The sequence below is a fragment of the Lagopus leucura genome, unplaced genomic scaffold (genome assembly GCF_019238085.1).
Source record: "Lagopus leucura isolate 7727_CA_CO unplaced genomic scaffold, USGS_WTPT01 Super-Scaffold_100008, whole genome shotgun sequence".
Taxonomy (NCBI): Eukaryota; Metazoa; Chordata; class Aves; order Galliformes; family Phasianidae; genus Lagopus; species Lagopus leucura.
Genome location: NW_024962265.1, coordinates 12,226,775 through 12,250,434, shown reverse-complemented (window position 1 = coordinate 12,250,434; position 23,660 = coordinate 12,226,775). Strand labels below are relative to the sequence as shown.

Genomic DNA, 23,660 nt, shown 5'->3' with positions numbered 1-23,660 from the left:
GGTGCCTCAGGGTATGGACGAAGATAAATGCAGTGTGTTTCTCAGCACTGTGGAAAGTTTAATATAAGAGGAAACAAAGTTTCCTTTAACTTACACTGCGATCTAGAAGGTCCCTAAAACTGAGGGAAAGTTTTAATAGTGGATTTAACTATGGAATTAATCAAAGAATTAAGTGGTCTTTAATAAAGCCCTTGTGTAAACCATCCACAGTGGTACACTAGTTAAAACCTCATTTCATTCCATGACGCCGGGCTGCCCATTCCTAGCCCAGCACATCTAAGTGTAACTGCAGATTTGAGCAGTAAGAATCCGATGCATAGTTTTGGTTCAGACGACCCATGAAACATCATGATGACAGCTTTTGCATATCAGAAATGCTTACGTAGTAACAGTAGCCATTAGCTACTCTCCCAGCCACGATCCATGTCTTTTGTTTCTCGTTAATTCCTTGTTAATCCAAGTGTCTGCCCTTGCTGTTGGTGCATACAAGTCACATCTTTCTCCATGTCTCATCTTAGAAGTAGAGAATGTTAATTTCTTTCTGAAGTAAAATATTTCTAACAAGGTTGTTTTTTAGAATTCATTCAGATTATCTCCAGGCATTAAGGTAAGTAAATCAACAATTGCCAGATAGGACTGACTTCAACTGGAAGCGATATCACTTTAGTATAGCTTTCAGAACCCGAGTACGTAACGATACATAAAAGGTTTTGATTAAGCTTGTGTCAAGACATCGATGTCCTTTGGCCCTCTTGCTTTATGAAGACTATTATGAAACTTAAAAAACTCAGCAATGTGCTCTTAGTAAAGCATTCTCCATGAGTATGGAGAGTACATTGCTGTGAGCTGCTACATACTTCTGTAAAGGAATGTATATATTAACACGCTAATTTATTTGGAGAGGTTGGTACCATTTTCCCAGAAAAATAAATTGGAAAGCAAACATTATTTGAATAGAGAATTAATGAAAACGTAACTTTAAAGTAAAACCAGTGAATTGATTTTTCTTATTGGCAGTTTGAAGAAAGATATTTACTCTCATTCTTTACCAGATTGTCCCCCCTGGGACCTGGAGTCTCAGTAAACAATCATGGTAGTGTGCAAGTGATTTCTGCCTGAGCAACCAGCTGAAATTTCAGCAGTGTTTGGCTACGATGATACATCGATCAAATCTCTTTTGGTGATCTGAAGCTCCAGATAGTTCATCATATATTTCTGCCTGCAAAATACTTTTCCTTAGATACTATGGGAGTACTTCATCCATGGAATTACTGTTTTTCATATTAATGAGTTATAAATGAGAGCTTAATTACTGCTAATTGCTTGAAAATCCACTGTCGGTGATTATAATCACTAGCGATTAGATTGTAAAGCATTCATCTTTGTCTATCTTTAGCAAACTTAATGAGCAATTATGGATCAGATCCTCAGCTGTACCAGTGCAAATGAACCTCTACCAGCTGTGAGCACAGCCATGCCACCGTTTGCGTTGCCCCCTGGCATGGATATGGTGCCTGTTGGGCCTGGCCACCACAGCGTTGTACACAGGATGAGATGTGCAGGAAAAATATTGCACTCTTGTAATCTACATCCCAAAAAGTTGTCTCCAGGGACTATTTCTTTGGATGTAACTCGAAGCTCTTTGGTCTAAATCTTCTACTACAGTCTGTGTAGCGTAACAACACCTCATCTTCCTAGTTTTGATATCAGGAGAATGAGGAGGTGAGCTGATTCCTTGAAGGTGCCTAATAACTCGTAGTTACAAATGGGATGTGAACTTGTGCACAAATTTATCTACCTGTATATAATTTCATTTAACAGGAAATAATAATTTTTAGGCTTCTGCTTGGTATTTAAAATGTGCTCAAACTGCTTTATTAGGAACTTGGTCATGTTTGTGCAGCTGGTTATGCAGCCACTTCCACTAGAATAACCTGCAGCAGAGTAGGTGTGCTTCAGCCAGACCAAAGTTATTTGGTCCAACCTACTTCTTATCTTCATACATTCATTAAAAATGTATTTAAATTATTCACTTTTTAAAATAACACGCGTGTAAATCTATATTACATGGAATGGCAGGTTTCCATCTGGGGAGAAATTAAGGAGTCTGCTTTTACTATGTATTATACTGAAGCTAATGATCCTTCTCATTGCAGCACTGCACTTGCAAGATAGCTCTGATGCTGTTTAAAACAGTTGAAGGGGTATTTCTGGCAAGACTTCTACAAATTCTAATGGCAACTAATCAATATCTATTTCATTTTTGTGATACTTGCTCATATGAATGAAAGAAACTTCAGTCAAATAAACCTTTCTGCTCCAACAAACAACGTTCACAACTTCGTTCTTAAATAACTGAGAGTGTGACTCAGCATCACTTCATTTTCTCACTCACAATATTGGGAAAGATGTTTGAAAATTTCTTACTCTAAGTGGTCATAAAAGATGTCACAATTTCCATACTGACCCTTTAATGTAAACACCTCTTCTCCTCTCTTTGATATCTGTTCTTCATCAAAGTTCAAATCCCGTCCTTCTTTAGGATGTGTCAGATATCCTTCAGCAGATTAAACTGAAATCACTTTAGAAGCTATTGTAGATACCTTTTCCCTTTCATTATTTAAGCTTAGTTTCTGTATGTTGGTGTGTACAGTGAATCACTTGAGATCCCTTCATCTACCTCGAAAAATCACCCAGTTAATACTTTAAATAGTCTCTATCTGGGGATTTAAATCAAATGGATGGCTTGTGTTGAAGAGGATGATAACACTGTCCTAGCAAAGCAGGGAACATATGGTTACAGTAATTCCTTACACCACTTTAACTATCCTTTCAAGTGAATGTCTTTCCAGGGCAATAATTTCTTATCTTCCTGCTCTTTATGGGAGCCCTTTTCTGCACCTCTATCAGCTTGAAATGACTTTTCTGAATAGGAAGAGACTGCTAGGTAATAATCCAGATACAGTCTCAATGGCATAATGTACAACAGTATTACTGGTAAAATATATCCTGGAAAGACTGAGAGAAATGAAGAAGAAAATTCTGCACATTGTTTAGACTCATAATACTCTCTATATTGTATTATACAGAGGCCACACAGAATATGTATGTGTTCTATATGCAGTTCCATGTATTTACATGTTAAACAATCTAATCCTGTAATTCACGTTTATAAATTCGACAAATAAGGAATCCCAGGGATTTGAATGAAATCACTGAGTATCCTATTCTTAAAAAAAAGATATTTTGATGAACAAGAACTATGGTAAGAAAACTTAAAAGGAAACTAACTACTACTTGTACTGAAAATCACATTGATACTCAAAAAAAAAAAAAAAAAGTTAAATATCTGAGCATGAACGCAACGAGAAAAGACTATCTTCTGCTGTTAGATTTAAGTTTCAAATCTCAGCCTACCGTTTGCTTTCTCTTTTACAGAAATGCATGTTCAGTGGCAACATCAGTGTAAAATGTAATAAAAAATGTACACTGAAACAAATTACGCTACACATAACCAGCCTGGTACTAATGCATGAATCCTATCTCTAGCAGCTGATACTTACAGATTTTGACCTAAATGACAGGTATAAAGTATCTTGCTTACTAAATCAAAGCAGGGATATATGGACGCTGATGCGCCTGAAAAACTGGACAGAACTGTTCAATCATCTTCTGTAATAGTTTTTTATCTGCACATATACAAGTCCAGGATTCTATCTTACTTTTCACAAGTCACACCTGAAAAAACCAAGCATCAGATTTCAATCAACGTAGATATTCTTAGTAATTTTAAACTGCTGGAAAAGGGATATATTTTCATTTACTATGTCGTGATAATAATGGTGACACGTGGATCTATAAACAGTGTCACTACTGGGTATTTTGTCTGAATTCTAGATTAGAAGCTAAGTACCAGAGTAGCTAAGACCACATTGGTCACTCAATTACTAACTAGAGTTGTAGAAGTGAGGCTATTCAAAAGTAACTGTTTTTTTGCTTTGTGTTAATTTCAGCTGGACTTGTTCCCTGAGCTAGCTCACTGCATAACCACCCAAGTCCTAGGAAAATGAATGTAAGCAGTGATGGAACAGTGAGAATGAGAATCTCCACTTCGAAGCAATAAGGATTTACAGGTGCTTTAGTGACCCTGGGAGGGTCTGCAGCCTGAGCCATCAATGCCTCTAAAGCATGAGCGTTCAACCTTCTGGCTTGTCTGGGCCACACTGAAGAGGAATCATCTTGGGCTGCATATACGCAGCTGCCTCCAAAAGTAACGCCTCCTATTTATTTCTGTGGAAATGACAACAAATACAAGGAAGACAGTAACACTGATTGAGCAAATTCTCAGCTACATGACACTACTTTTCCATAGTAACCACCATTAGCTATGCATTTTCACCAGCTATGAACAAGAGCCTGCGTGCTGTGCTTGTAAGTATCTGCACCAGCAGAGGTGATCACCGTTTCACAGCTATGATGGTGTCACTGCAGAGAGAGGTGCCAAGATCTACCCCTTGGAAACTGATGTCAGAACATGGTGGAATGGCACACAAAACTGCGCTGGGGAGGTCGAGTGGATAACAGGAAAAGTTTTTATACTGTGAGGGTGGCCACAGGCTTCCTAGTGAGGAGGCTAACGCCCCATGTCTGTCAGCGATCAGAAGGCATATCCAAATAGAGAATGTCTTCATTGATAATCTTCAACTTCTGGCTAGTCCTGAAGAAACAGCTGGATTTGATAATCACTGAAGCTCCCTTCCAACTGAGCTATTCCATTCTACCCCGGTGACAGAAGGCTCCGCACACAAACCTTTCTCCGCCGCCCCATCCTGCCTTTTCCCGCGCTGCCAGGGACGCACTGACGGCAGTGAGCGTCACGTGGCTACGGCGCATGCGTGCAGTCTCCGCGCCTGCGCACTGCAGTAGGACGGAGGACCAGCCGGGTGGTGCGCATGTGCAGAAAGCGGCCGCGGGAGCCGGCTGGCCAGCGGTGGCCGGGAGGTGTGGGCGCCGGAGCGGAGCGAGGTGAGGGGGGACCAGGCGGGAACGGGGGTGAGCGCTTGCCGCGGGGCGGCGAGGCGAAGCGAGGCGAGGACATGGCGCTGGGGAGCATGGGGTCCCTGCTGCTCCTGTCCCGACCTGCCCTCCGGAGCCGGGCTCCGCCTTCAGCCCCCCAGGCGCGGCGGGTGGGACGCCTCTGTGAGCCTCTGTGGGGCGGGGGGAGAGCGGCGCTATGAGCTCAGTTTTGGTGTCAAGTGTAGAAAGGCGTGCGAGGGGTAGGTATTCTGGAAGCAGTGAGCTGAGAGGCATCCTGCCTGTGTGTCAGATCCTCCCGTGCCGTCTGGCTTGAGTGGTGCCTTCTGCAACTTCACCAGGCTCACCCTGAAGGTCAGTGCTGCTCCTGCCCTGATCGCAGCCACGCGTACCGCCTCCAGCACAGTTTGGGAACGTCCTGAGTTCGAGCTTGGGCTGGTGATGCCAACATTGCCATTTAGTCTGAATTAAGTTTGAAAGCTTTGCACCAAATGTCCTTTTTCATGTGGACTCTAGAATGAGATCCTGCTGAAGAACTAGATGCCTGCATATAGTCAGTAGACATGCAAATTTTTCCTTCCTTTTAAATATGTTTGCCATAAGGTAACGTGGTTGAAAAGCATCTTCATGGGCTGGCAGATAGGATGCTGTCAGCAGATTTAAGCTGTTCTGCATCTCAAATGGCTTCAGATGTGCACAAGGCACTGTGCTGAGCCCCGGGTAGTGCAGTCACTGCAGAGCAGACCTTACATTCACACCACATGCCTTTCAGACCTTTCCAAAGCTTTGTGTTTGTCCCCTGCTGTGGAGGCTGAATGTTTTCCTTCCATCTTTGATATTTATTTCATTTGTAGTGAGAAACTTTAAGCTATTCTTTTCTAAAAATCTTCATTCAATTTTGAAGACTCTTAAATTGGTGCAGGAGACAACCATGTACAATCACACACTTTTTTTCTATAGCTGCGTTACTTGAGTTTCTCATACTTGCAATTATGGACTTCTCTGTTTTTCAGGTTGATTCAAAAGTAGTTTTTTTGAGTAGTCCTTGTTAGATCTGATGCGCTTACTTAAACGTAATTTGAAATGCTGAGACGTTGAAAATACTGAAGGCAAAGTAAAACAAGGAAAAAAGTCTCAAATGTATGTAGACATAGTGTTCAGTTACAGAACAAAGGGCAACAGGCACAAACTTGTTACTGCTGCTTTAAGGCTTAGTTTGCTGTGCTTTCATGTTAATATCTGAAGAGCTATTATTTTATCATCTTTCCTTATGCCCTGCCTGTTCTCTGTTACTTGCAGATCCTAACTTATTGGCTGTCCAGGGAGGCGATCATCTGTGACTAATCTGCTTTTCTCATTTTATTACCTTGTTACTTTTAAATGTGTATAAAAACAGACCAAAATATGTGTTTCTCCAGTTAGTTAAATGTGATAATTCTTCATTATAGCAATTTGCTGATATATTGCATACTTCCATTTTTCTTTGAAATTTTGGAATCTGCCTTATGTGAAAATGGCCATATAATGCCTTATGTAGTAAAACCCAATTTTAAAGAGGTCTTTCAGCCCTGCATAGAATGTGACTGCTCCAAAAGTAATGCTTCTTTTTCGTTTCAGTGAATACTGAAAAAGAGCACAATGATGATGCTTGATAGAGCAAATCCTCAGCTACAAAACACTGTTTATTCAATGTAGTCACCACCACTAGCTTTTGGTTTCTGCCAGCGATGAACAAGAGCCTGCATGCCACGTGTAAAAATCTGCTCCAGCAGAGACGACCACTGTTTCACAGCTACTGTGATGGCATTGTTGCTAGGAAAATGTCGCCCACGTGGTCCAGCTTCCATTGTGTTAACACCTAGACATTCAGCAAGTGTCTGAATATCAACAGGTTCATTTCTTTCCTCATAAAGGAATTCACCTTTGCTTCATCTGCACTTCAACATCAGATACCATTTTGTTAGACTGCTTCTCTTTTGCCATCTGTCACACAGCAACAAAATGTAATGGAATATTGTCGGGAATTTACCACCATACCACCAACATCTGCCTCTGATGTTGTGGGACAAATGAAATAGGAGGCATTTCTTTTGGAGCAGCTGTCTTCATATCGTTGCCCAGAATTAGAATATCTATTTAGGTGTAATAGAAATTCTGGCTTATTTTTCTCCTTTATGTATGTGACAGCAAATCATAATAAAACTTTTTATTTTCCAGATCACCTTATTTCTCGTCTCCACATCTCAGGAGGGACGTTCATGTTTAGAATCCTGACCACAGGAACTTCAAAATGCCTATTCTTGAACACCCAGCTTATCCACCAGCTACTCTCCTTTGCTTGGAAAGTTTGGTGCCTTGTCGAGAATCGCAAGTGTCCATGTTGCTGTCGATATTTGGAGAGGTGGTGCTTTCTATGTTGTGTATTTGAGTGGAAAAATGATGTTTTGTTATTTTGGAGTAAAAGTAGAGTTTTTGTGATGTAATTATGAATGTAGTTTGGGTACATCTTGTTTCTTTAGTCAGCTATTAGTATCTTACTGTCTATGTAGCCTTGTTTCTCCATGATAGTTCGTGGTATTAACTTTGTTCCAAAAATGGAACAAAGTCTGTCTTTCTCCCTGGTCTTAAGTTCCGGGGTGCTTTTTTTTTTTTAAGTGACTGTATAGAAATTCTATTTGCAACTGTTGTATCTGTGAGTCTGAATTTTAGGTACGTGATTCTTGGTAGTTCCATTGTTGTCCATAAGATTTTGTAGTGCTGATGAAAAGCATCTTCTATTTGTAGAAGTTATGGCAATGTAAAGGTTACCAGTTTACCCTTGCCAGAATTTTGTTCGTTATTTAATCAGTTTGAATTAAGAGTCTACTGTTTTTCTTCTTATTTGCTCCTATTTAAATTGTCTTTCATGAAAAATGTGCCCTCACGCTACAGCAGTTTCACAGGTAGCTTTATGTGACTTTTGATTCTTGGGACTTATCCTCTTAGCATTTCAGTGATCATGGTATCAATGTGATCGAGTTTTGTTTCATGGTAATTGGTGTATTTTATACTTTATACCTCAGTTTCGAAGTTAACTTTTTTTGTGGACACACTTCAGTGGTAAATCCTCTGTTGAAAACAAGGAAACAACAGTACAAAGCAGAAGAGGTATCAAAAGAGCAACCCTTTTCTTTTCAAACATGTCTTTCTCCCTAGCGTCAGCAGTTGAGTTTTCCGTCCATCTTTATCTATGGACATACATCTAGTGGAAAGACCTATGTGATGAAGACTCTTCTAAACACATTACAGGTGAGTTTGTTGATTCTGAATTTAGAACTTTGTGATGGAGGACTGATGAAAACATAATCCCTCTGCTGTTTGTCTGTTTTCCCAGAGTGATTTGTTTCTTCAGCTATTTCTGCCTTGACTCACTCATCCCCCCCTCATCCCCCAATTAGTGTGAAATAGTACATAATAATATATAATTTATAGAATAATAATTTTTCTTAGAAAAGTTTAAAAAAGGAAGAAAGAGCAGCCTATCTTCTTCCTCTCTCCGGAAAGGACTTATCCTGCAATAGCCTCTCAGTGACAAGGCATTGCTTATGTAATGCAGAGAACCTTTTTTCTATCTTGTAATTCTCCTTTAATAGTTTATTTGGATATTAAAAAAAAAAAAAAAAAAAAAGACGATTTATGGAAGCTTCACAAATGTAATTTTGGTGATACCCAAATGTCCCAGCGATCTTTGTGGGCATGTATTGCAAAGATGTTCCTAGCCTAAAATGTTGGGGGCCAAGTGCTGGTGCAGCCGTGAGAGCAAATGAGCAACAGTAAGAAGATTTTGCCAAAGTAGAATTTTGCTTTTTGTTGACAAACTAATTGCAGTTATGTTCAGTTGGGTGTGCATAATCTCTTTAAATGTAGTCCCATAAGTTTGAACTTACTGTGCAGTCGTTAGCGTTCTGAGCAAAGGTACAAGCCATACACTTGCTGGAAATCTAAAAAAGAAAAAAAATAAGTCAATAAAATAATGAAAATCACTAGTTGAGTACAAGGCTGCTGCCATTTGTTCTGATACTTCTGCAGATTGAAGGAGAACATTGTATTCATTGTAGCATATTTGCTTTATTCTGGTCATCCTGCTTGTAGATGCAGGAAGATCTTTACTTTAGAAAATACAGTCTTAAATCTTGAAAATTTTGAAAATCTTGAAAAATAGATCTTAAATCTTGAAGCAGTGTTGCATAGGCTAATTATTGTGGTTTTTCTAGATCCTCCAAACACAGCTTGATGTGCGTCACAGAATCATAGAATTGCTCAGGTTGGAAAAGACGTTAAAGATCATTGAATCCAACTGCAACCTAACCATACTATGCTAACTATAACAACCCTCTGCTAAATCATGTCCCTGAGCACCACATCCAAATGGCTTTTAAACACATTCAGGGATGGTGACTCAACCACCTCTCTCTGGGGAGCCCATTCCAGTGTTTAACAGCCCTTTCTGTAACGAAGTTCTTCCTGATATCCAACCTAAACCTCTCCTGGTGAATCATATTGCTTTACTGTGGTTTTTAATGTATGCTATTTGTTGTTTCTAACATAAGAAAACCACTTCTTTAGACTATTTATTTCAAAATTTTGGAGGAACTGAGTACCTTGAGTAATGTTTGTAATGGTGTTGTGGCTGGATGGCTAGCTATAAGTGAATTATGTAACTAATTGGAATCAACAATTTTTTTTCAGGAATATACAAACAAAATTCACATAAAGAATTCCTGCTTTCTAAGTAAAATCATCTTGATTTGGAATTGGTTAATGCCATATAAATAATCACATAAATATATATGCACATTTATCAGATTTGTGCAGAATATTCTACACAAACAGGCTTATCACATGTTTTATGTAGAATCTTGCACTTTATCTTCGGGCCGTTTGTATGCAGAGTGCCAAAAGCATTGCGTAATTTCTTTGAAGTGTGTGCTCCTAGATTACTTTTTTTATAAGTTTGAGAAGTTCATGCCACCCAGTTTGTAATGGGTTATTTTACGAGACTGTAATGTGTTGTGATTGTCTTTTCTTTGATCAAAATGCTATTTGGTGTTCTTCCTATGTTTTGCTCTCAAAAGAGAAATTTTAAAACCTAATTAGAAGGCACACCACGTGTTTTGTGTGAGGATTTGTCAGACCTCTCATCACCTTAAGACATGTGATAGTTTGATTAGATACTTTAGTAATGATTTGTCTACAGCGAGGTTTTATTTATTTGTTTATGCTCTCTATTCTGTTGGCAGTGTTTGGTTTCTTTCACTGCTTCATATGGAAGGGAAACTTGATTTTGGAGTATGTATATTGAAAAAGCACTATAAATACAGTATAGAAATGAAGTTGGATATTTTTATCCCCTCCAGCTTCCTCATGTGTTTGTGAACTGTGTGGAATGCTTTACTTCACGACTTCTTCTAGAAGAAATTCTCATCCAGCTGCAAAATGGTTCTTCTGAAACAAAACGAGCTTCTCCCGTGCCTTGTGATACCTTCAATGACTTTGTGCGTCTGTTTAAACAAGCTCTCGTGAGTCAAAATCTTCAAGATCAAACAGTATATGTTGTAAGTAGTTTATTTTTAGGGCTTAGGTTTTGTGTTGCTTCTGTGGATCCAGGTGCTGTCAATAACCTGTATGTGCAATGTATGTATTAGAACAGTTTTCACAAAATTCTGTTTTGTACCTTGTTCACAATCTGTTGATACCAAATAGATTTTTTTTCCAGCTGGCTTACTGTCTGCAGGTGAAAGTGTATTTTTCATATTTTTGAAGTTTTTTATTCACAAAGCTGTTTAACATAGTAAGTAATTGCCGTAAATTATACTGTATAATTAAGTCGCTTATAATATAGAGAGGCTATATTTGTTTCACAGTTCTTAAGTCACACTCAGGTACTTCTCTGTGAAGAAGGTAATTTCACAAATGAAGAGGCAAAAGTAGGAAGCAGGGGGGAAGTGCATTGTGGTGCACACAACAATTGCTGGCTATCATAGACTTAAGTCAGAAGTCATACTAAGGAATTAAAATGTACAATTTCCTCTGTAAATGTAAGAATCTTACGTCTTTATATTGTTGCCCTTGGAGACAAGAACTGAGGTTTTAACATTGAGATGTCAGAAATATCCTGCAGTGAAAGATTTGATGACATACATAAGTAAGCTTGGAAGAAACAAGCAGTCTGCAGAAGAAAATAGGAGAACTTAAATCACAAGTATGATTGAATCAGTGTAGGACTAGAACACTGGTACTGTGCTAAACTAGCTACATCAAGTAGTAAACATTAACAGCATTGATTGTGTCAACAGACGAATATTGAAATAAATATGAAGCGTGCAAGAGCTCTACAGAGAGGATGCAGACTCAAAACTTTTCCTAGTTCACTTAGTTGAATAAATTCTCTTAGTATAGTGATGTGTAAGTGTATACATGCATACTTAGTAAACCCACAACATACATGGACTGAATTTTCAGCATAGTATTAAGAATTACAGAATCACAGAATCACAAGGTTGGAAAGGACCTGCAAGATCATCCAGTCCAACCACCCTCCCATTCCTATCAGTGCCACAAGCTACTAAACCATCTCTCGTAGCTCCTCATCCAGGAGCCTCTTGAACACTGCCAGGGATGGCGACTCCACCACCTCCCTGGGCAGGCCATTCCAGTGCCTGACCACCCTCTGAGAGAAAAAGTTTCTCCTAATAGCCAACCTAAACCTCCTCTGGTATAACTTCTTGCCATTTCCTCGGGTCCTACTATTTGCCTGGGAGAAGAGGCCAGACCCTTTTGCACCACAACCTCCCTTCAGGAAGTTGTAGAGTGCAATTAGGTCTCCCCTGAGCCTCCTCTTCTCCAGACTGAACAATCCCAGCTCCTTCAGCCAAACAAATTAAATAATTTGTTAAATGAGGTCAAATTTATTATTGAAGAAAACATGAGAGTGACTCAAGATTGGAAGTCTGATCAGCTGGGATTATCACTGCGTATTTCTCAGACCAGTTGAAGGGCACACTGCTTTGCTTTTTTGTAGTCAAACAAGAAGTCTAGAACTACGCAGAAAATTCCACACTGTTTCACAGGTTATGGTTGAGTATTCTTTTAATGGATGTAAAAACATGTTTAAGAACTTCATATTATGTTTAGGGGAAGCAATGCTAACTGATGAAACTCATGAAGTTGATAAAATTTACTCTCCAAAAATTGGAGAAAAAAAAAATCAAACAGCTCCAAGCCAATACTTAAAATATATAATAAACTACTTATAGATAATTCAATTTAATATACAGATTAAAAAAAAGTGGTATTGACATCTTTCAACAATTCCATAAAAACAGGATTTAGCACTAAAGTGATGGGAAGCTTCACAAAACATATAATAAATCTGTACTTCTTTTCAATTGAATATTTGAATTAAAAATCCTATTCTGCATCAGTAAAGAATGCATCAAGTGTTATATTAAAATTATTATTGATCTGGAAATCAGAATGTTCCTGAACAATAGTTACAGAAAGCAGAGCATTAAATAATTAGGAAGTTTCCATTGTTTCAGGTAAATAGTTGCTGAATCAGAAGAACTAAGTATTAGTATTTCAGTTCTGTTCTGCATGGGAACAGACAGGAACGCAGGAAATCAATTCATGTATATTAAACTGTGTCATCTGGGTTTGTGATAGAATGGTTTAAATTGAGACTGATGGAAGACCAGTGTGCTGGTAACATGAACTATTTCCTTTTCGAATTAAATAATCTAATGTTTCAGCCTAATTAATTCAGAGTGAATTAAGATAAATGTTTACTCTTAATCAAAGGATTCTAAATGCTTCTGTTAACTCCAGCATGGGTGCTGTGTGCTTGTGATTACTCAGGAAAAAAAGAGAATTTATTCTTTGTAACTATATGAAAAAAATAGAACGGATTTAACTTCTATTCATTTGTACACCTGTAGTATTTGGCGCTATACAGAAGCAAGAATCTGCAGTTTTATTGTTGCTCAACAGTCATTGGGAAAATATACTTTTTGGTTTAAAAAAACATGACAAATTTGCATTAAAATAAATAATAGAGTAAATGTAGGTTTATAGGCCTGTGTTGGCAGTTTCCATGACACACATGACATGTTCCACAGCCCAGCGTTGCAGTATATTTTGCGTGTTGTGAATAAAAACTCTGCTTTGTTTCTCATTCAGGGGAAAACTAAGATCTACTTAAGAGTTTAAGCTTCGTATTCGGTATTGCCTGTTACTAGGCCTAGCAAAGAGTGTTTCATTAGGAAAAATACTTTCAAGCAATTCTGTGTAAACCTAATCAGCTGTTCTCATCCTTGAAGCTGGTTATTATATGAACGAAATTCAGATGTCAATATAAAATCATGTTGTGTTACAGTTTATTTAAAACTATAATAGTCCCAAGAATCTTGAACTATTATTTCAGAGATAATCCCACATTTTTTTCAGTTTTTTTTTTTAAATACCCTTTTCATAACATGTTCTTTGGTTGTCCATGTAGAATTACTTTTCTTACTGTGAACAACAGAACCAATAGATGTTTTAATATTTTGATGTGGTTAAAGAATAGACTAATGCAGTTTTCCAGAGACCGATAGTTTCTCTTTCAACGTAGTAGTAATTCAGAGGAAGTAAAGAACTTCAGAGCTTATGTTTTTATTGTGAGTAGTGAATAGAATACAAAATACATGATTTTTTTTTTTTTCTTCTTAGAATCTTAACAGGAAAGAGTGGAATAAGTTGTTTTTTTTTTCTTTTTCTTTCTGAAAGATGTCCACAAATGTTTTTATGCTCCTGATTTTTCCGTACAGGCTCAAACGTCCAGTTGTTTGGTGTTCCTTGTATAAGCTATATATAAACAGCATAGCTGTTATTATTACACAGGGTTTGCATAAATACGGTTAAATCCTGTAAACATCTGGGCTACAAAATATAGTAAGAAAAGTTTCTCTCAAAATTCAGTTGTATGAACTCCAGATGTTAGCTACTTGAAGATATTAAGTGGTAGCTCTTAATTATTTTGGAGACATAAATTAATACTGGTAAAAGACAACTCTCCTACAGTAAGTGTGTTAATGTACAGTTGAAGTAATACCCAGTCTTTAATAGAAGAATAATTCTGGAGAAAATTGAGATTTCAGAGATTATAAATATTACAGATTTCTTGATTTATGTATGTACTTCTTAATTCTTGCTACCCTTAGGTATAAAAATGTAGCTTTCAAGGAACGTTTGGATGTTGTGTTGAGGAATATGGTTTAGTGAGAACTATTGCTGATAGGTGGATGGTTGAACTGGATGATCTTATAGGTCTTTTTCAACCTTGGTGATACTGTGATTTTCTGGGAATTATGTCTTTTGTTTGGAAGGCAGAGCTGCTTGAGCTTTCTGGAAGCACACCTGAAGCAATGATATCTCTGATGTTCCCTTCTTAACATAACTTCCTGCTTAGTTTCCTCTTGTCTGAGAGCAATTGGTGAAATGTGTCTCCAGCAGCTGAGAGCAGATTTCAAGTCAGCATGAGAGTTCAGGTTACTGTTTTCTGTGTAATGAGATCACTATTTTATTAAAGGTACTGGATCGAGCAGAACAGCTAAGGGAAATGGAAGCAAATGTCCTGCCAGCATTTCTTAGGCTTCAAGAATTGGTGAGTATCTCAAGGAAAAAAATAGCATATGATTCCTACATTCAGGATAACCGCACATGAGATAGGTCTGTCCAGGCTCATCATGAAAAGTGATTCCTTAGAAAAGCTGCAGGTTGGTTGGTTTGTCTGTCTGTTTGGTTTCTAAAAAATAAGCAGCTGGCAGAGGTCAAAACCAGAAAGTAAACCAGAATTTAAATGCTTGCAGGTCTATCTTATCCTTCAATATAAACAAAAAAAAGTAAAGTTTAATAATACCTTCTGACAGGGATGCTGATGCCAGATATGTAGCGGCCTTTTCTTGAATGTTTTTATTTTTAGGAAGAATGTGAATTTTTTCTGCACTTCATTTAAAGTCCTGTAATAACTACAAAAAAAAAAAAAAAGCAAAAAAGGAAGACTGTGATCTATTAGGCATAAGTTCAACACAGTTCCTACATACTACATACTTTGCATCAGCAATAGATAAGTTAAAAAAAAAAAAATCCTTCTAGCGTTTGTGAATGTTAATGTGGGGATCCAAAGTTTACATCTGAATCAGGCTGACTCAGAGAGCTCAATCAAATAGAGTGAATTCAGTATCAGAAGCATGAATTTGCAGTCAAGAAATGTTTGTTTTCCTCAGTTTTCTTCCACACAAAACTTCAGGCCATTTCTTGATGGCTTTTTCAGAATAGTATGAACCATATGCTTGTGGCTGGACCTGCTCAGCTCAGCAGCTGAGAACATGCTTGATATTGGCAGAAGGTTTTTACATTTCTTCTCTAATCACACCATAGTATGTTTCTGATTTGAAGTTAAGCTCCATATCTTCTTTCACTTCTGAATTATGTAGGCTTGTCCCTTGGAAGAAGTAAAGATGGTGTATTCTCTGGAAATAAACAGAAAACAAAACTAGCAAATGGTGTTATTTTGGGATGTCTGAACAACTAAATAGAGGACTTTTTTTTTTTTTTTTATACCTCAAGAACTTGTATATGATAGTCAGTAATCTTCTGGTGACACTGATTTCACTTTTTACTGAATGAAGTCTCATTCAGAGCTGTGTTTTTAATCTTGGCAGCTGATTTTTCTGGCCCTTCTTGTCTGTTTTGCCCATGTTGTAGAGTTTGCTGCCCTTAAGGAGAAACAAACTGACAATAAAGGAGGGAAGTGTAGCCCCTACTGCTCAGGAATCAAAAAAGCATATGTTTTTTTTTAAATGCTAAAGCAGCATCTTCAAGATCAAAAGTGGTTTCCAGATAAGTTTGCTAGCCTTTCCTAATGCTGATATCCTAGTTTCTGTATTCTGAACTGAGATGGTGTTAAACTCATGTGCAGGCTGATGACTGTCATGGGGCAAAGTTGTTTCATCGTTGACTTTCATGCTTAGGAGGCAAGATTCTTCATTATCAGTCAGATTTTGTGGAACAGGGCATCGTGTGAAGAGTGGAATGCTTGATTTCTGTATGGATTATGATAGAAAGGACTTGGGTTTCTCATATTGGAAGGTCTGTCAGGAACAGAAATGGAAATACCTTAGCTTTTTTCTTAGCTAAAATGGTGGGAGGTCTGGGAAAGGAAAGAGGTTTGGGGAAGAAAACTGTAGGAAGGTGGGCTAATTAAAAGGAAATAGATGAATACAAATAGAAAAAGAAGAAACAATAAAGAGTGCTGGTGGCCAGCACTTCAGCAAGAAGTGGGAATTTCAGAGAAGGGGAATAGCACTTAAACTTCTCGAGTCATTCATAACTCATGTTAAACATCATGTATCAGTAGGGGTTTCGATGGAGCTCTTGATGGCTTTTTTTCTGTAGGCATTGTCTAGGAGTTTAAACTATAAGACTTCAGCATTCTTAGAATATACTTAGAACTGCATTGAAGCGCTGTGATGTAACAGAAGGAAAGAAGGGCAATTGTCGAAAATCTTCTGTTCCTGCTCACCACCTGACCTTTAAAATAAAGTAGCAGCTTGGTTTTAAAGAGATCTGAGCTTTCTTTCGCTTCTTAATCCTTCCTATCTGTTCTGAAAGGCTGGGTTTGATTACTGATATAAATTGCTGCTTTAATTCTGCAAACAAATGAATGGATTGAAGTTGATATTGTCTAGTACTGAATCTCTGTAACCCCAGAAAGCATACATGTCAATGAAATGACAAGAGGTAAAGATGAAAATCTTCAAATATTTGACACTCTTGACTAGACTAGCTGAAGCTTTGTTATGGTAGTGGTTTGTATTAAACTGTAATTTTCATTTTTGTTTGCTTATTATTTTGAATAGAAGTGTCATGGTATTTTTTTCATTGGTGTTATAATATGCTGTTTTTTTTCTGTTCATCTGCTACTTTTTTTTTTTTCCCTTCTTGTAGACTGACAGAAATGTGACAGTTATCTTGCTTAGTGAAATAGTATGGGAAATGTTTCGTCCAAATACTGGATGCTTTGAGCCATTCATCTTGTATTTTCCTGATTACAGCATAGGTAATATAATTCTTGAATTTGCTTTTTGGGGATTAAATAACACTTTGTCAAAAACTGTGCAAATATGATAAAAATCGTTTACCAATATGCCTTTTTCTGAATCTGAAAAGCATGTTAGCCACTGGAAGGCAGAAGGCTATATTCACACGAGCTCTAAAATACTCCTCTTAACAGAACATCGGAAAACAACATTTTGATCCGTTATACTTGCTAGTTCTTTCATTACTTTGATTTTTTTGGTAGTATTTGTTTTTAATGAGAACTATTTTTCTGCTTAATTTAAAACGTGTTCAGTTTTTAAAGCTATTTTTAGATAAGCCAAACTTACCTATGTTTAAATAGGACACCTGCAGAAGATCTTGTCCCAGAATCATCCTCCAGAATATTCTGCGGATTTCTATTCTGCATATATAAATATTCTGCTTGGCGTCTTCTACATGGTCTGTAGGGACCTCAAAGAACTTCAGCATCTGGTGAGACAAGCTCTTTTGGTGGTGGTGTTGTTGTTGTTCTTATTGTTGTTCTTTGTTTATTTGTATGTTTTCCTGAGAAACTGTGGCAAGTCTAGATTTACTGTTGAATATGGCAAAGAGATGTGTTAGCACAGAATGTAGTTTTCCTAAAGTTGTGTGTGACAAAAGGTTCTGATGGCTGCAAAAGGTTTCTTGAATTACACAGTATACAACCACAGTCACAGTGAGGACAAAAACTGCATTAAAGGAATTTGGTATGTTTGTGATTCAGCCAGCATGGAACTTTTCTTGATCTCACTTCTGCTCAAACAATTCTACAATATCAGAGTGGCTGAGAGGACTAAACCAAATATTTTCACCTGTTGAGATACAGAGGTGTATCTCCTAGGTCTGCTAAGTGTGGTAGAAGCAGTTGTTGCAAATCCAGCAGTTCCTGGAGAAGTCTGTTACAGACTTAGGTATAACAGTGGTTTTTTTTAGTAGTGGTTATGATTTTACTCTTTCAAGATTCCTTACTCTTCAGATTCTTTTTGTATGTAGTAATGTGGATTTGAACTTTGCACACTGCTATTGTGGACTTCTGTTGTCCTTAATAGATTCTGTTCTATTTGTTTCCTGAACAATTCAGAATATTCAGTACAACACGAGACAGTTACTTTCAGTGCATGAAAGAAAACTTCAAGTGAATGATCTTAGATAAACATTGCATGTCTGGCTGCAAGTTCTATGGTTTCCTATGTTTATTAAGTGTAACTTGTCACCCAAAGTTGTTAATACTTCATCAGTATGGGAAATTTAAATTAAAATTTGAAACAACTTCTTGTGTTTTTCAGTAGTGTAAAATTTCCCATTGATTTGCTTCCTACGGAGGATTTTAAGGTACCTAAGTTGTTAAGTAGCAACAGCAAGCTAGAGCTCTGCAGTGTTACATAAACATAGCATATTAATTTGAATCAAAGGTCTAGAGGAGTTAAAATTGACAGATATTTTCATTGTCCTTCTGTTGGAATTAAAAATAGGTAAGTTAAAAGTTCTTGTAATATAATAACATATGAGAAAGTGGAAATATGTTGAAGGTATTTGGTAAAAGGAGTTTTAACCAGGTATAAATTAGGGAATGTAAGAGCAAACAGTAAAAATAAACTAAAAAAAAAAAATACACGTGGTTGATGGTGACCTTTACATAGGTAAAGCTGAAAAGCAATGCCAATTTTTAGCTGAGTTGTTATTGTTTATAACAGTTATTATATAGTAAATATAGTTACTGTATACAAGGAAATTTTTCTTGTAGAGAGAACCCATTGAAATTTCAAAAGCGTGTTGTGGTCAGTGGTTACAAACAATGAACAGATTTTGCCAGTGAGGTGATCAGAATGTTCCACTTGTTTCCAACAGGAAAATATGTCTAAGTTTCAAGTGAACTTGTGTGTTACGTTTAGAAGCTTTCTATTTAGTTGAGATTGTCTCTCCATCAGGCATAGTTCTGCAGGGCCAGCAGCAGCGCCGCTGGTGTAGTGGTATCATGCAAGATTCCCATTCTTGCGACCCGGGTTCGATTCCCGGGCGGCGCAGGAAGTTTTTTGCAATAGCATGGATTTACCAAGGGGAGGACATGCCTGAGCAACCTGATAAGCTGCTGTGATGGAACAACCAGCCTGATGGGTGTAGGGGGAGCAGTGCATGTTGTCTTTGTGCACATCAGTGAGGCCTTTGGAGCTGTCCCCCATTGTGTCCTCATAGACAAGTGTCAATATAAGGGCTGGATGAGCAGAGATTGAGGTGGATCAAAAACTGACAGAGTGGCTGAGCGCACTCGAGGGTAATAAACGGTGCAAAGTCTAGCTGGAGACCTCTCAGGGTCCAGCCTTGTTAAACATCTTCATGATGGTTGGCCTAGGTGGTCTTCTAGGTCCTTTCCAACTTTGTGATTCTATGATTCTGTGATTAATAATCTGAACTATGGAGCAGAGTTTACCCTCAGCAAGTTGGCAGGTGAATGACAAAACTGAGAAGGCTGGCTGTCATCCCTCTACTTGGCTCTGGTGAGGCCATGCCTCAAGTGCTGTGTTCAGTTTTGAGTCCCTCATACAAGGAAGACATGAAGGTCTGGGAGCATGTCTAGAAAAGGACAGTGAAGCTGTTGATGGGTCTGGAGCACAAGTCTTACAAGAAGCAGCTGAGGGATCTGGGATTGTTTAGTCTGGAGAAATGCAGGCTTCAGAGGAGACCTTAAGGCTCTCTACACCTGTCTGAACAGAGGTGGTGGTGAGGTGGGGGTTGGCCTCTTCTTCTGTATAAAAAGTAATAGGAGTAGAAGGAATGTCCTCAAGTTGCACCAGAGGAGGTTCAGGCTGGATATTAAGGAAAACTTCTCAGAAAGAGTGGTGAAGCACTGAACAGGCTGCCCAGGGAGCTGTTTGAGTCTTCTGTCCCTGGAGATGTTCAAGAATCATTTAGATGTGGTACATTAAATGCAGAAACATTGGTGGTAGGTAGGCGGTTGGGCTACACGATCTTGGAGGTCTTTTCCAACTTCATTGATTCTATGATTCTCAGTATCTTATGAACCACTTCATAGTGCCTAGCATAACCTGGAAATACATGTGTTATTATGCTTGATTATTAGGAACATATTCTGGAATTATATTAAACTTATGTGTTGAAGATACTGCCTTGAGTTCTGTATATTAGCAGAGAGATTTAGAAAGATTCAGTAGGACAAGAGGAGAGTGAGTTGTGAAGATGGTAGTTTTACAATATTCTGTGTGCTATTTATTTGACCATTTATGAAAAGATTGAGATAAGATCCTTGTGAAAAGTCCCACGTTCTGTTAGGACAGTTTTTACAGATAATTTCTGCTTGTCTGTTTTAAGTACACGTTGCTTACTTCTGAACATACTGAACTACATCTACACTATAGTTTACTTCCATTACTCATTTTTGAATTGGAAGTTTAATATTTTTTTTAAAATTCTATTTATAGTGTTTAGTATTAAAAAAATTAAAGATTACAGCCTTTGAATACAGAAAACAGATTTTGCTGCCAACCAAGCTGATTATTTCAGTTTATATTTAATCTGCAAAAATGTTGTGACACTTCACAGTGGAACATTTGGGAATAAAACAGCGTAATTATTGACTGAAATAATTGTTTTTGATTATAAAACTAATGAATTATGCGATGTTCTCTACTCTGTAGGTAGATCAAATGTATGATACCTTCTTAATGTGTTGTACTTTTTACTTTCTGTAGGCAGCACTCAATTTTTCTAAATACTGCGAACCAGTGGTCAGAAAAGAAGGTAAGCTTCTGTCATTGATTTGAGTGCCTACAGGACAGTGCGTATGTCTTCCTGTTGACTTTCTGGAAGACTGTTTTGATCCTCACTTTGTTAATTTTTCTGGTCACAGCAGTATCACTTAGGCCAGTTGCACCCAGTAGGTAACATTTGCAATAGAAGCAGATTAAAGTTTCTGATAGTGATGTTTTGAGAAAATGAGAGGGAAATCCTTTGAAAACTGGCTACTCCCCTGTACAACTTTCTCGTCTCTCAAGCAGCAGTACTTCTACAAAGCAGTGACAAAAGTCATTTCTCTATCAAAACTCTGAAGAAGATAAAAGCAGAGGTTCTGTCAAACTGTCCCAGAGTTCATCAGAATAACCACAGAGAAACAGCCTTGCATTGTAGTATGCAAATGCATGACTGTAAGGCAGCATTTAGAATCAGAATGTTAGACTGATCCTACCCCTGTACTCAGCACTAATGAGGCCTCACCTTGAGTACTGTGTTCAGTTGGGCACCTCAGTGCAGAAAGGACAGTGAAGTGCTGGAGCAGGTCCAAAGAAGAGCAGCAAGGCTTGTGAAGGGCTTGGAGAATGTGCCCTACGACGAGAGACTGAAGGAACTGGGGCTGTTCAGTCTGGGGAAAAGAAGGCTGAGGGGAGAACTTATTGCTCTCTTTCAATATCTGAAAGGTGCTTACAGCGAGAGCAGGGATGGTGTCTTCTTACTGGTGACTGGATGAGGGAAATGGCCTTAAGCTGTGCCAGGGTAAGTTTAGGTTGGATGTCAGGAAACACTTCACAGAAAGGGTTTTTAAGCACTGGAATAGGCTCCTCAGAGAGGTGGTTGAGTCACCATCCCTGGATGTGTTTAAAAACCATTGGATGTGGTGCTCAGGGACATGATTTAGCAGAGGGTTGTTAGGGTAGTATGGTTAGATTGTGGTTGGACTCAATTATCTTTAAGGTCTTTTCTGAGCTGAGTGATTCTATGATTGTGTTCTGCCTGTGATGTTCAGATGCTGTAGATATGGTTTGTGTTCCATGAGGTAAAAATTTAACGTAGTTTATTTTGGCTTGGTGCAGCAAAAGAACGCGACACTCGTAAACTCTGGAAAAATATTGAACCTCATTTGAAGAAGGCAATGCAGACAGTTTACCTCCGGGAAGTATCCAGGTAACCTTCTGTGGTTTCTTTTTCTGGTTTTGTATTTAATAAGCTTTCTTTGTAAATATTTTCTTTGTCTCAATAAACTCTCATCAGCAGTGTTTCTTTTTTGCTAGATAGAATCTTTACTTTTTAACCTGCATTTCTTCCTTGACATATAATGTTAAAAATAAGATACCTTAGGAGAGATCTTCTGAATAAATTGATACGTGTAGCATATGAAGTATAAGTGATAAGTAGCATGTAGTGGGTGAACTAGCAGAAATGGGTTGTAGTTTGAATTTCTGTGGTGGTCGTGCAGATCAGCGTTGCCACAAGTGGAAGTGTCAAGCGTGGGAATCCATCACATACAGACACAGTTACTGCTGCAGGTTTTGAACATCGGTGTCCTTCAGCTTTGTTTACTCGCTAGATTTATGTATATTTGCTGTGCTTTCTGACCCTTGTTTTTTTTTTTTTTTATCCAAGGGCACAACATTCCTTATATAAGATTATTGTTTTTGACAATGTTAAAATTTGCTGTACTGCTCATGCACTGAACTTAGGTTGGTATAGTTTGAGATTCTTTGTTTATTTGACAAGAGGCTGCTGGAAAAAGGACCCTGATGCTCGTTTTTTAATAATAGCTGTTGGCTCAGTCTTAATGTCTTCTCTATCCTTTTGATTTGTGATTCTGATATTACACCCATGTAAGTAGGGATAAATAATTAGTGCTTGATTTCTTTGTACTGATACATAATGATTTCTTCTTCAATGAATGTCACTGAGGCCATAGAGTATTCTGGTAACAGAACTTGGGTGAGCAGTAGAAGTCTTGGCTAAATGGCTTGGAAAAGTGATCTTTCCTTGAAACAGAGGTTTCCCTCTGTATGAGCTAGACTTAGCTGTACAGCGGGTCATTAATTACTTTGTTTGCCTCAAATGTGTATTCATACTCAGTATTGATCTTTGTTACAGTCTACTCACAATCTTAACTTTTTGTATTCTCTAATGGTCCTTTCTAATTAGTGTGTAATCTAACATGATGATGTAAAGTAGGTTATTAATGGTTCCCAAATAACTTTTTTTTCCCTCTTTACTATTTTATTTTATTATAAATTTGAATTTTGCCATTTTTTATTATAAATTTCAGCTTTTTGCATAATAGTTCTAGGATTTACTTCTGCATAACTGTAAGCACTTGAGGAATAAAAATAACCATATTAATTTTTCTGGCCATAGAACTGTAATTACTCCTGAGTTTTCTTCTAATTTTAAGTTACAGCAGTGGAATTTTGTTATATGCTGTTGTACTGCCTGAACCAAGATGAAAATGAAACTTTTTTCTACCTCTGAGGCAGACAGTGTATGAAGTATTGGGTTAATAATTTGGTTGAATGTTCATTATGATTTGAGTGTTACATCAGTGCTCATTAAGCTATTTTTGTAAGTTTTAATGGCTCATGGCTGATAAACCTAATATGTGATAATAAATTAGACAGGTTTTCAGCTGAGGGAAGGATCATGAGGATCTTTAAAAATGCAGTGATACTTTGATACTTGAATAAAATGTTATTGTTTGT

The 23,660-nt window shown here is 37.8% G+C and overlaps 1 protein-coding gene and 1 non-coding gene across 4 annotated transcripts in view; both read left to right on the top strand.

The window, feature by feature from the left end:
• Nucleotides 1-4,939: 4,939 nt before the first annotated feature.
• The window catches only part of ORC5 (origin recognition complex subunit 5), a 69,134-nt gene continuing 50,413 nt past the window's right edge, over nt 4,940-23,660 (top strand). For 2 of the 3 annotated variants that reach the window (XM_042872865.1, XM_042872864.1), the window contains exons 1-9: nt 4,940-5,025; nt 7,252-7,435; nt 8,230-8,322; nt 10,431-10,628; nt 14,642-14,716; nt 17,062-17,173; nt 17,516-17,646; nt 20,901-20,949; nt 22,017-22,107. In XM_042872865.1, the coding sequence (XP_042728799.1) occupies nt 7,325-7,435; nt 8,230-8,322; nt 10,431-10,628; nt 14,642-14,716; nt 17,062-17,173; nt 17,516-17,646; nt 20,901-20,949; nt 22,017-22,107 (860 nt within the window). In that variant the 5' untranslated portion in view covers nt 4,940-5,025; nt 7,252-7,324. The remainder of the gene's footprint in view (nt 5,026-7,251; nt 7,436-8,229; nt 8,323-10,430; nt 10,629-14,641; nt 14,717-17,061; nt 17,174-17,515; nt 17,647-20,900; nt 20,950-22,016; nt 22,108-23,660) is intronic. The other variant, XM_042872866.1, reaches the window with a different exon arrangement.
• TRNAG-CCC lies at nt 19,147-19,217 on the top strand. Its single transcript has one exon. It is a non-coding gene; the product is annotated as a tRNA-Gly (tRNA).